General features: G+C 47.6%; 1 protein-coding gene across 1 annotated transcript in view; it reads right to left on the minus strand.

Annotated features, from left to right (window-relative positions):
• Positions 1-1,357: 1,357 nt before the first annotated feature.
• Positions 1,358-13,822, minus strand: part of LOC106585968 (Golgi phosphoprotein 3) — a 36,416-nt gene continuing 23,951 nt past the window's right edge. Inside the window, exon 4 of the mRNA XM_045706722.1 lies at positions 1,358-3,266. Within this exon, the coding sequence (XP_045562678.1) occupies positions 2,842-3,266 (425 nt within the window). The 3' untranslated portion in view covers positions 1,358-2,841. The remainder of the gene's footprint in view (positions 3,267-13,822) is intronic.

Below are 13,822 nucleotides of genomic sequence, written 5' to 3' on the forward strand. Positions count from 1 at the left end.
CAGTTTTATTCTGCACAGACACAGCTAACACAATCACTCGCTGTCTTGATGAGAAACGTTAAAAACAAAACTGTTATTGACATGAAGAAACAATGATAAGACAGGCGAATGAACGAATGAATGACCCCTTATTCCTTATGGGGGCTCAGGTCAAAAGTAGTGCACTATATAGGGAATAGGGCTCTGGGTCTATAGTAGTACCACTATATAGGGAATAGGGCTCTGGTCTATAGAAGTGCACTATATAGGGAATAGGGCTCTGGTCTATAGTAGTGCACTACATAGGGAATAGGGCTCTGGTCTATAGTAGTACCACTATATAGGGAATAGGGCTCTGGGTCTATAGTAGTGCACTATATAGGGAATAGGGCTCTGGTCTATAGTAGTACCACTATATAGGGAATAAGCTCTGGTCTATAGTAGTGTACTATATAGGGAATAGGGCTCTGGTCTATAGTAGTGTACTATATAGGGAATAGGGCTCTGGTCTATAGTAGTGTACTATATAGGGAATAGGGCTCAGGTCTATAGTAGTACCACTATATAGGGAATAGGGCTCTGGTCTATAGTAGTGTACTATATAGGGAATAGGGCTCTGGTCTATAGTAGTGTACTATATAGGGAATAGGGCCCTGGTCTATAGTAGTGTACTATATAGGGAATAGGGCTCTGGTCTATAGTAGTACCACTATATAGGGAATAGGGCTCAGGTCTATAGTAGTACCACTATATAGGGAATAGGGCTCTGAGAGTCTACATGGGGCCAGCATCCCTGTGGGAACGCTTTCGACACCTCGTAGAGTCCCATACCCCCTGATGAATGAATTGAGGCTGTTCTGAGGGCAAAAGGAGGGGGGGGGTGCAAGTGAATATTAGGAAGGTGTTCCTAATGTTTTGTCCACTCAGTGTCTACGTCGCCGGGTAGATTTCAGATGGAGCCTTTGGTGAGAGAAGCTTTTCCATTCACATAAACAGGAAACTTCAGACCGTGTCGTCATGTTGGAGAGGAAATCAAATCCAAGACTTGTCGGGAAGAGAATTATCTAGTATTCAATTCATATACTACTATTAGTTCTACGTTTCACGTACATGGAATCTGCATGTACATCACCGAGCTCCAAAAGTATTGGGACAGCGACACATTTGTTGTTTTGGCTCTGATAGAATGACTATGAGGGTAAAGTGCTGTCTGTCAGTATTAATTTGAGGGTATTTATTCTATCCATATCAGGTGAACTGTTTAGAAATTAAAGCATTTTATTTTTTTTACATAATCCTCCCACCCATTTTAGGGGACCAAAAGTACTGGGAGAAATTCACTTATATGTGTATTAAAGTAGTCATTGGGGGGGACTAGGTACAGAAAGTGCTGTACTTTCTAAACGGTTTACCCGATATGAATGAAAATACACTCTAATGAAAGCTGACAGTCTGCACTTTAACCTCCATAGTCATAATGTATACTTTAACATTTCAAAGTGCTGCAGTACAGAGTCAAATCAACAACAAATGTGTCCCCTGTCCCAATACTTATGGATCCCACTGTAGATTATAGTGAGTAAGAGCTACATACCTGTACAGAATACCATACATACTTTAAAGACATTTCTAAAAGATTTGTCCAGGGAGGAAGAGGATGATGATTGTATTATTTCAGTCCAGTATTCAAAACATTGCTTGTCACTCCATTAGAGGGAGTTTTTATTTAATTTCTTTTCGTAAAAGTGAGTGATTAAATGACATCGTGCAGAGAGAAAGAGCTTGATGAAGGGAAAAGGTGAAGGACAGAGGGAGAGAGAGATTTTCTGTTCAGTAAGCTGTGGGACAGGTTTCAAACAGACCATTCTGTTCAGAAAGCTGTGGGACAGGTCTGGAACAGTCCATTCTGTTCAGTAAGCTGTGGGACAGGTCTGGAACAGACCATTCTGTTCAGAAAGCTGTGGGACAGGTCTGGAACAGTCCATTCTGTTCAGTAAGCTGTGGGACAGGTCTGGAACAGACCATTCTGTTCAGTAAGCTGTGGGACAGGTCTGGAACAGACCATTCTGTTCAGTAAGCTGTGGGACAGGTCAGGAACAGACCATTCTGTTCAGTAAGCTGTGGGACAGGTCTGGAACAGTCCATTCTGTTCAGTAAGCTGTGGGACAGGTCTGGAACAGACCATTCTGTTCAGTAAGCTGTGGGACAGGTCTGGAACAGTCCATTCTGTTCAGTAAGCTGTGGGACAGGTCTGGAACAGACCATTCTGTTCAGTAAGCTGTGGGACAGGTCTGGAACAGACCATTCTGTTCAGTAAGCTGTGGGACAGGTTTCAAACAGACCATTCTGTTCAGAAAGCTGTGGGACAGGTCTGGAACAGACCATTCTGTTCAGTAAGCTGTGGGACAGGTCTGGAACAGACCATTCTGTTCAGTAAGCTGAGGGACACGTCAGGAACAGACCATTCTGTTCAGTAAGCTGTGGGACAGGTCTGGAACAGTCCATTCTGTTCAGTAAGCTGTGGGACAGGTCTGGAACAGACCATTCTGTTCAGTAAGCTGTGGGACAGGTCTGGAACAGACCATTCTGTTCAGTAAGCTGAGGGACAGGTCTGGAACAGACCATTCTGTTCAGAAAGCTGTGGGACAGGTCAGGAACAGACCATTCTGTTCAGAAAGCTGTGGGACAGGTCTAGAACAGACCAGTCTCTTCAGAAAGACAGAGGGAGGTGACCTCAAGTCAGTCAAGTCACTACCTTGATGGGCCAGACAGACCAGCCCCCCCCAAACTGTCCTGTCCTCTCCCTCTACCCCAACGCCAAACCAACAGCACCCCCTGGTGTCTGAAAGGTGGTAGGTCAGGTCACTTGGTAAAGGCGGCCACCACGGCCCACAACAACTCATTGGCGTTAGCCTTCGTGCTCTCTCCCTCCGGCTCCAGGTCCAGGAGCTGCCGTACTCTCTTCATGGCCAGGTCGTACTGGTCGTCCAACAAAGGTGAAAAGGCATTCTCCAGGACATCAGACGAGTGGGCCAGGAAGATGAGGGCGAGCAGCCGCTTGTCCATGCGGTGCGGGTCGTTGACCCATTTCTCCAACAAGGCCTCCTGAACCCTCTTGATGAGGCGTTGTTTGAGGTTGTTGTTGGTGAGCGGGTGAGTGGTCATGTCGAAGAGCAGGAAGTTCTGTTTCTCCGTGGTCAGCACGCCCTTTTCCACCAGGTTCTTGGCCAGGCGCTCCCTCACGTTCCTCAGCTGGTAGTGCAGCTTTAGAGGGTTCCACGTCTCGCCTGTAAGGGGGAGGGATGTTAAACGTGACACAGAGTTCAAAGCCTAAAGCATCGTGATTGAATGTGACGTATGTCCACTAGGGCTGGACGATAAATCAATAATTATTATCGAGGTAATTACTTCCCTCAATAAACATATAAAAACGTTTAGATTCATTTTCGATAATGTCGATATATAGAATAATTAGGTACAGCAGATCGATTTCACCTCTGTGATGCAGCAGGAACGTGCGGAGAAGTGACAATATGGAGAGGAGAGGTATACGCCCACTAAAAACCACTTAGCACCTCGAGTGATGGAGTAGCCACTGTTAACCACTAAATGAGTGATGGAGTAGCCACTATTAACCACTAAATGAGGGATGGAGTAGCCACTATTAACCACTAAATGAGGGATGGAGTAGCCACTGTTAACCACTAAATGAGTGATGGAGTAGCCTCTATTAACCACTAAATGAGGGATGGAGTAGCCACTAAAAGAGTGATGGAGTAGCCACTATTAACAAGTAAATGAGTGATGGAGTAGCCACTATTAACCACTAAATGAGTGATGGAGTAGCCACTATTAACCACTAAATGAGTGATGGAGTAGACTCTATTAACCACTAAATGAGTGATGGAGTAGTCACTATTAACCACTAAATGAGTGATGGAGTAGCCACTGTTAACCACTAAATGAGTGATGGAGTAGCCTCTATTAACCACTAAATGAGGGATGGAGTAGCCACTAAAAGAGTGATGGAGTAGCCACTATTAACAAGTAAATGAGTGATGGAGTAGCCACTATTAACCACTAAATGAGTGATGGAGTAGCCACTATTAACCACTAAATGGGTGATGGAGTAGACTCTATTAACCACTAAATGAGTGATGGAGTAGTCACTATTAACCACTAAATGAGTGATGGAGTAGCCACTGTTAACCACTAAATGAGTGATGGAGTAGCCTCTATTAACCACTAAATGGGTGATGGAGTAGCCACTGTTAACCACTAAATGAGTGATGGAGTAGCCTCTATTAACCACTAAATGAGGGATGGAGTAGCCACTAAAAGAATGATGGAGTAGCCACTATTAACAAGTAAATGAGTGATGGAGTAGCCACTATTAACCACTAAATGAGTGATGGAGTAGCCACTATTAACCACTAAATGAGTGATGGAGTAGACTCTATTAACCACTAAATGAGTGATGGAGTAGTCACTATTAACCACTAAATGAGTGATGGAGTAGCCTCTATTAACCACTAAATGAGTGATGGAGTAGACTCTATTAACCACTAAATGGGTGATGGAGTAGCCTCTATTAACCACTAAATGAGTGATGGAGTAGCCACTAAATGAGTGATGGAGTAGCCACTATTAACCACTAAATGAGTGATTGAGTAGCCACTGTTAACCACTAAATGAGTGATGGAGTAGCCACTATTAACCACTAAATGAGTGATGGAGTAGCCTCTATCTCTATTAACCACTAAATTAGTGATGGAGTAGCCACTGTTAACCACTAAATGAGTGATGGAGTAGCCACTATTAACCACTAAATGAGTGATGGAGTAGCCACTATTAACCACTGAGTGATGGAGTAGCCACTGTTAACCACTAAATGAGTGATGGAGTAGCCACGGTTAACCACTAAATGAGTGATGGAGTAGCCACGGTTAACCACTAAATGAGTGATGGAGTAGCCACTGTTAACCACTAAATTAGTGATGGAGTAGAAACTATTAACCACTGAATGAGTGATGGAGTAGCCACTATTAACCACTACATGGGTGATGGAGTAGCCACTATTAACCACTAAATGAGTGATGGAGTAGCCACTATTAACCACTAAATGAGGGATGGAGTAGCCACTATTAACCACTGAATGAGTGATGGAGTAGCCTCTATTAACCACTAAATGAGGGATGGAGTAGCCACTAAAAGAGTGATGGAGTAGCCACTATTAACCACTAAATGAGTGATGGAGTAGCCACTGTTAACCACTAAATGAGTGATGGAGTAGCCACTATTAACCACTACATGGGTGATGGAGTAGCCACTATTAACCACTAAATGAGTGATGGAGTAGCCACTATTAACCACTAAATGAGGGATGGAGTAGCCACTATTAACCACTGAATGAGTGATGGAGTAGCCACTATTAACCACTAAATGAGGGATGGAGTAGCCACTAAAAGAGTGATGGAGTAGCCACTATTAACCACTAAATGAGTGATGGAGTAGCCACTGTTAACCACTAAATGAGTGATGGAGTAGCCACTATTAACCACTAAATGAGTGATGGAGTAGCCACTATTAACCACTAAATGAGTGATGGAGTAGCCACGGTTAACCACTAAATGAGTGATGGAGTAGCCACTGTTAACCACTAAATGAGTGATGGAGTAGCCACTATTAACCACTAAATGAGTGATGCAGTAGCCACTATTAACCACTAAATGAGTGATGGAGTAGCCACGGTTAACCACTAAATGAGTGATGGAGTAGCCACTGTTAACCACTAAATGAGTGATGGAGTAGCCACTGTTAACCACTAAATGAGTGATGGAGTAGCCACTATTAACCACTAAATGAGTGATGGAGTAGCCACGGTTAACCACTAAATGAGTGATGGAGTAGCCACGGTTAACCACTAAATGAGTGATGGAGTAGCCACGGTTAACCACTAAATGAGTGATGGAGTAGCCACTGTTAACCACTAAATTAGTGATGGAGTAGAAACTATTAACCACTGAATGAGTGATGGAGTAGCCACTATTAACCACTACATGGGTGATGGAGTAGCCACTATTAACCACTAAATGAGTGATGGAGTAGCCACTATTAACCACTAAATGAGGGATGGAGTAGCCACTATTAACCACTGAATGAGTGATGGAGTAGCCTCTATTAACCACTACATGGGTGATGGAGTAGCCACTATTAACCACTAAATGAGTGATGGAGTAGCCACTATTAACCACTAAATGAGGGATGGAGTAGCCACTATTAACCACTGAATGAGTGATGGAGTAGCCTCTATTAACCACTAAATGAGGGATGGAGTAGCCACTAAAAGAGTGATGGAGTAGCCACTATTAACCACTAAATGAGTGATGGAGTAGCCACTGTTAACCACTAAATGAGTGATGGAGTAGCCACTATTAACCACTACATGGGTGATGGAGTAGCCACTATTAACCACTAAATGAGTGATGGAGTAGCCACTATTAACCACTAAATGAGGGATGGAGTAGCCACTATTAACCACTGAATGAGTGATGGAGTAGCCTCTATTAACCACTAAATGAGGGATGGAGTAGCCACTAAAAGAGTGATGGAGTAGCCACTATTAACAAGTAAATGAGTGATGGAGTAGCCACTGTTAACCACTAAATGAGTGATGGAGTAGCCACTATTAACCACTAAATGAGTGATGGAGTAGCCACTATTAACCACTAAATGAGTGATGGAGTAGCCACGGTTAACCACTAAATGAGTGATGGAGTAGCCACTGTTAACCACTAAATGAGTGATGGAGTAGCCACTATTAACCACTAAATGAGTGATGCAGTAGCCACTATTAACCACTAAATGAGTGATGGAGTAGCCACGGTTAACCACTAAATGAGTGATGGAGTAGCCACTGTTAACCACTAAATGAGTGATGGAGTAGCCACTATTAACCACTAAATGAGTGATTGAGTAGCCACTGTTAACCACTAAATGAGTGATGGAGTAGCCACTATTAACCACTAAATGAGTGATGGAGTAGCCTCTATCTCTATTAACCACTAAATTAGTGATGGAGTAGCCACTGTTAACCACTAAATGAGTGATGGAGTAGCCACTATTAACCACTAAATGAGTGATGGAGTAGCCACGGTTAACCACTAAATGAGTGATGGAGTAGCCACTGTTAACCACTAAATGAGTGATGGAGTAGCCACTATTAACCACTAAATGAGTGATGGAGTAGCCACTATTAACCACTAAATGAGTGATGGAGTAGCCACGGTTAACCACTAAATGAGTGATGGAGTAGCCACGGTTAACCACTAAATGAGTGATGGAGTAGCCACGGTTAACCACTAAATGAGTGATGGAGTAGCCACTATTAACCACTAAATGAGGGATGGAGTAGCCACGGTTAACCACTAAATGAGTGATGGAGTAGCCACTATTAACCACTAAATGAGTGATGGAGTAGCCACTGTTAACCACTAAATGAGTGATGGAGTAGCCACTATTAACCACTAAATGAGTGATGGAGTAGCCACTGTTAACCACTAAATGAGTGATGGAGGCCAAAACAGTGGCAGTGATCGCCATGGAGAAGGAGCAGCTTCCAACAAATAAATAACTGATAAAAAGGGTTAAACTGTTTCAGTAATTTGGAAGTGGTTCGGCTTTTTGAAGTCCGACAAACAGCAGAGCAATGTTCGGTGCAAATTGTGCCGTAGACAGGTGGCTACAAAGTCTGGTAATTACGACAAACCTTTTTCAACATCTGAAGCAAAATCACTCTTTGGAACATGCAGGAAGTTTGAGTTTGCTCCACGGTATTGATAAACGCCCCTCAAGCACCAGCCAATCTAGGGATGTTTGCCCCGAAGCAGTCAACACGGACAGCGTTTATGCCCTACAAGCAAACATCGAAAAGACAAAAGACATCACAAATGCTATTATGCATTGCATTGCTAAGGACATGCTGCCAATTAGCACAGTTGAAAAGGAAGGTTTCAAGAGGCTTTCATTGACCCCAGGTACGTGCTCCCTGGCCGCAAACATGGAACAATGTTCCTTAAGGTATAATTTTATGTGTAGCTCACATAATAATAAAAAATGTAACCTTTATTTAACTAGGCAAGTCAGTTAAGAACAAATTCGTATTTACAATGACAGCCTTGGAACAGTGGGGTTAACTGCCTTGTTCAGGGGCAGAACGACAGATTTTGTACCTTGTCAGCACGGGGATTCAATCTAGCAACCTTTCGGTTACTGTCCCAACGCTCTAACCACTAGGCTACCTGCTGGTTACTGGCCCAACGCTCTAACCACTAGGCTACCTGCTGGTTACTGGCCCAACGCTCTAACCACTAGGCTACCTGCTGGTTACTGGCCCAACGCTCTAACCACTAGGCTACCTGCTGGTTACTGGCCCAACGCTCTAACCACTAGGCTACCTGCTGGTTACTGGCCCAACGCTCTAACCACTAGGCTACCTGCTGGTTACTAGTCCAACGCTCTAACCACTAGGCTACCTGCTGGTTACTGGCCCAACGCTCTAACCACTAGGCTACCTGCTGGTTACTGGCCCAACGCTCTAACCACTAGGCTACCTGCTGGTTACTAGTCCAACGCTCTAACCACTAGGCTACCTGCTGGTTACTGGCCCAACGCTCTAACCACTAGGCTACCTGCTGGTTACTGGCCCAACGCTCTAACCACTAGGCTACCTGCTGGTTACTGGCCCAAATCTCTAACCACTAGGCTACCTGCTGGTTACTGGCCCAACGCTCTAACCACTAGGCTACCTGCTGGTTACTGGCCCAAAGCTCTAACCACTAGGCTACCTGCTGGTTACTGGCCCAACGCTCTAACCACTAGGCTACCTGCTGGTTACTAGTCCAACGCTCTAACCACTAGGCTACCTGCTGGTTACTGGCCCAACGCTCTAACCACTAGGCTACCTGCTGGTTACTGGCCCAACGCTCTAACCACTAGGCTACCTGCTGGTTACTGGCCCAACGCTCTAACCACTAGGCTACCTGCTGGTTACTGGCCCAACGCTCTAACCACTAGGCTACCTGCTGGTTACTGGCCCAACGCTCTAACCACTAGGCTACCTGCTGGTTACTGGCCCAACGCTCTAACCACTAGGCTACCTGCTGGTTACTAGCCCAACGCTCTAACCACTAGGCTACCTGCTGGTTACTGGCCCAACGCTCTAACCACTAGGCTACCTGCTGGTTACTAGTCCAACGCTCTAACCACTAGGCTACCTGCTGGTTACTGGCCCAACGCTCTAACCACTAGGCTACCTGCTGGTTACTGGCCCAACGCTCTAACCACTAGGCTACCTGCTGGTTACTGGCCCAACGCTCTAACCACTAGGCTACCTGCTGGTTACTGGCCCAACGCTCTAACCACTAGGCTACCTGCTGGTTACTGGCCTAACGCTCTAACCACTAGGCTACCTGCTGGTTACTGGCCCAACGCTCTAACCACTAGGCTACCTGCTGGTTACTGGCCCAACGCTCTAACCGCTAGGCTACCTGCTGGTTACTGGCCCAACGCTCTAACCACTAGGCTACCTGCTGGTTACTGGCCCAACGCTCTAACCACTAGGCTACCTGCTGGTTACTAGTCCAACGCTCTAACCACTAGGCTACCTGCTGGTTACTAGTCCAACGCTCTAACCACTAGCCTACCTGCTGGTTACTGGCCCAACGCTCTAACCACTAGGCTACCTGCTGGTTACTGGCCTAACGCTCTAACCACTAGGCTACCTGCTGGTTACTGGTCCAACGCTCTAACCACTAGGCTACCTGCTGGTTACTGGCCCAACGCTCTAACCACTAGGCTACCTGCTGGTTACTGGCCCAACGCTCTAACCACTAGGCTACCTGCTGGTTACTGGCCCAACGCTCTAACCACTAGGCTACCTGCTGGTTACTGGCCCAACGCTCTAACCACTAGGCTACCTGCTGGTTACTGGCCCAACGCTCTAACCACTAGGCTACCTGCTGGTTACTAGTCCAACGCTCTAACCACTAGGCTACCTGCTGGTTACTGGCCCAACGCTCTAACCACTAGGCTACCTGCTGGTTACTGGCCCAACGCTCTAACCACTAGGCTACCTGCTGGTTACTAGCCCAACGCTCTAACCACTAGGCTACCTGCTGGTTACTGGCCCAACGCTCTAACCACTAGGCTACCTGCTGGTTACTGGCCCAACGCTCTAACCACTAGGCTACCTGCTGGTTACTGGCCCAACACTCTAACCACTAGGCTACCTGCTGGTTACTGGCCCAACGCTCTAACCACTAGGCTACCTGCTGGTTACTGGCCCAACGCTCTAACCACTAAGCTACCTGCTGGTTACTGGCCCAACACTCTAACCACTAGGCTACCTGCTGGTTACTGGCCCAACGCTCTAACCACTAGGCTACCTGCTGGTTACTGGCCCAACGCTCTAACCACTAGGCTACCTGCTGGTTACTGACCTAACGCTCTAACCACTAGGCTACCTGCTGGTTACTGGCCCAACGCTCTAACCACTAGGCTACCTGCTGGTTACTGGCCCAACGCTCTAACCACTAGGCTACCTGCTGGTTACTGGCCCAACACTCTAACCACTAGGCTACCTGCTGGTTACTGGCCCAACGCTCTAACCACTAGGCTACCTGCTGGTTACTAGTCCAACGCTCTAACCACTAGGCTACCTGCTGGTTACTGGCCCAACGCTCTAACCACTAGGCTACCTGCTGGTTACTGGCCTAACGCTCTAACCACTAGGCTACCTGCTGGTTACTAGTCCAACGCTCTAACCACTAGGCTACCTGCTGGTTACTGGCCCAACGCTCTAACCACTAGGCTACCTGCTGGTTACTGGCCTAACGCTCTAACCACTAGGCTACCTGCTGGTTACTGGCCCAACGCTCTAACCATTAGGCTACCTGCTGGTTACTGGCCCAACGCTCTAACCACTAGGCTACCTGCTGGTTACTGGCCCAACGCTCTAACCACTAGGCTACCTGCTGGTTACTAGTCCAACGCTCTAACCACTAGGCTACCTGCTGGTTACTGGCCCAACGCTCTAACCACTAGGCTACCTGCTGGTTACTGGCCCAACGCTCTAACCACTAGGCTACCTGCTGGTTACTAGTCCAACGCTCTAACCACTAGGCTACCTGCTGGTTACTGGCCCAACGCTCTAACCACTAGGCTACCTGCTGGTTACTGGCCCAACGCTCTAACCACTAGGCTACCTGCTGGTTACTGGCCCAAATCTCTAACCACTAGGCTACCTGCTGGTTACTGGCCCAACGCTCTAACCACTAGGCTACCTGCTGGTTACTGGCCCAAAGCTCTAACCACTAGGCTACCTGCTGGTTACTGGCCCAACGCTCTAACCACTAGGCTACCTGCTGGTTACTAGTCCAACGCTCTAACCACTAGGCTACCTGCTGGTTACTGGCCCAACGCTCTAACCACTAGGCTACCTGCTGGTTACTGGCCCAACGCTCTAACCACTAGGCTACCTGCTGGTTACTGGCCCAACGCTCTAACCACTAGGCTACCTGCTGGTTACTGGCCCAACGCTCTAACCACTAGGCTACCTGCTGGTTACTGGCCCAACGCTCTAACCACTAGGCTACCTGCTGGTTACTGGTCCAACGCTCTAACCACTAGGCTACCTGCTGGTTACTGGCCCAACGCTCTAACCACTAGGCTACCTGCTGGTTACTGGCCCAACGCTCTAACCACTAGGCTACCTGCTGGTTACTGGCCCAACGCTCTAACCACTAGGCTACCTGCTGGTTACTGGCCCAACGCTCTAACCACTAGGCTACCTGCTGGTTACTGGCCCAACGCTCTAACCACTAGGCTACCTGCTGGTTACTGGCCCAACGCTCTAACCACTAGGCTACCTGCTGGTTACTGGCCCAACGCTCTAACCACTAGGCTACCTGCTGGTTACTGGCCCAACGCTCTAACCACTAGGCTACCTGCTGGTTACTGGCCCAACGCTCTAACCACTAGGCTACCTGCTGGTTACTGGCCCAACGCTCTAACCACTAGGCTACCTGCTGGTTACTGGCCCAACGCTCTAACCACTAGGCTACCTGCTGGTTACTGGCCCAACGCTCTAACCACTAGGCTACCTGCTGGTTACTGGCCCAACGCTCTAACCGCTAGGCTACCTGCTGGTTACTGGCCCAACGCTCTAACCACTAGGCTACCTGCTGGTTACTGGTCCAACGCTCTAACCACTAGGCTACCTGCTGGTTACTGGCCCAACGCTCTAACCACTAGGCTACCTGCCTCCCACCCCTCTAACCACTAGGCTACCTGCTGGTTACTGGCCCAACGCTCTAACCACTAGGCTACCTGCTGGTTACTGGCCCAACGCTCTAACCACTAGGCTACCTGCTGGTTACTGGCCCAACGCTCTAACCACTAGGCTACCTGCTGGTTACTGGCCCAACGCTCTAACCACTAGGCTACCTGCTGGTTACTGGCCCAACGCTCTAACCACTAGGCTACCTGCTGGTTACTGGCCCAACGCTCTAACCACTAGGCTACCTGCTGGTTACTGGCCCAACGCTCTAACCACTAGGCTACCTGCTGGTTACTGGCCCAACGCTCTAACCACTAGGCTACCTGCTGGTTACTAGTCCAACGCTCTAACCACTAGGCTACCTGCTGGTTACTGGCCCAACGCTCTAACCACTAGGCTACCTGCTGGTTACTAGTCCAACGCTCTAACCACTAGGCTACCTGCTGGTTACTGGCCCAACGCTCTAACCACTAGGCTACCTGCTGGTTACTGGCCCAACGCTCTAACCACTAGGCTACCTGCTGGTTACTGGCCCAACGCTCTAACCACTAGGCTACCTGCTGGTTACTGGCCCAACGCTCTAACCACTAGGCTACCTGCTGGTTACTGGCCCAACGCTCTAACCACTAGGCTACCTGCTGGTTACTGGCCCAACGCTCTAACCACTAGGCTACCTGCTGGTTACTGGCCCAACGCTCTAACCACTAGGCTACCTGCTGGTTACTGGCCCAACGCTCTAACCACTAGGCTACCTGCTGGTTACTGGCCCAACGCTCTAACCACTAGGCTACCTGCTGGTTACTGGCCCAACGCTCTAACCGCTAGGCTACCTGCTGGTTACTGGCCCAACGCTCTAACCACTAGGCTACCTGCTGGTTACTGGCCCAACGCTCTAACCACTAGGCTACCTGCCTCCCCTCCACTCTAACCACTAGGCTACCTGCTGGTTACTGGCCCAACGCTCTAACCACTAGGTTACCTGCCGCCTCTACACTCTAACCGCTAGGCTACCTGCCGCCTCTACACTCTAACCGCTAGGCTACCTGCCGCCTCTACACTCTAACCGCTAGGCTACCTGCCGCCTCTACACTCTAACCGCTAGGCTACCTGCCGCCTCTACACTCTAACCACTAGGCTGCCAAAACAACAGACATGCAAGTTGTGCAATGAAACAACAAACGACAGAAAAGTGATAGTTTCAGACATTAGTTTACGTCTATCTTCAGACACGGACCTGCCAGAGAGATAACATAACAACTGAATATATATATATATATATATATATATATATATATATATATATATATATATATTGCTTACTAGCACAGATGGTAACTAGGTCTGTACCAAAACAGAGCTGTCGTAGTCGAGGAAAAGACTCTAGCTAGGAACTAATACAAGGTTTAGTGACTACATCACTGCACTAACAGGTAAAAACACCATGACATTTCAGATGTAAAATCCCTGGTTGTCGGTTACCAGTATGAATAATACTCTCTCTGTGGT

The sequence above is a fragment of the Salmo salar genome, chromosome ssa24, assembly GCF_905237065.1.
Source record: "Salmo salar chromosome ssa24, Ssal_v3.1, whole genome shotgun sequence".
Lineage (NCBI taxonomy): Eukaryota > Metazoa > Chordata > Actinopteri > Salmoniformes > Salmonidae > Salmo > Salmo salar.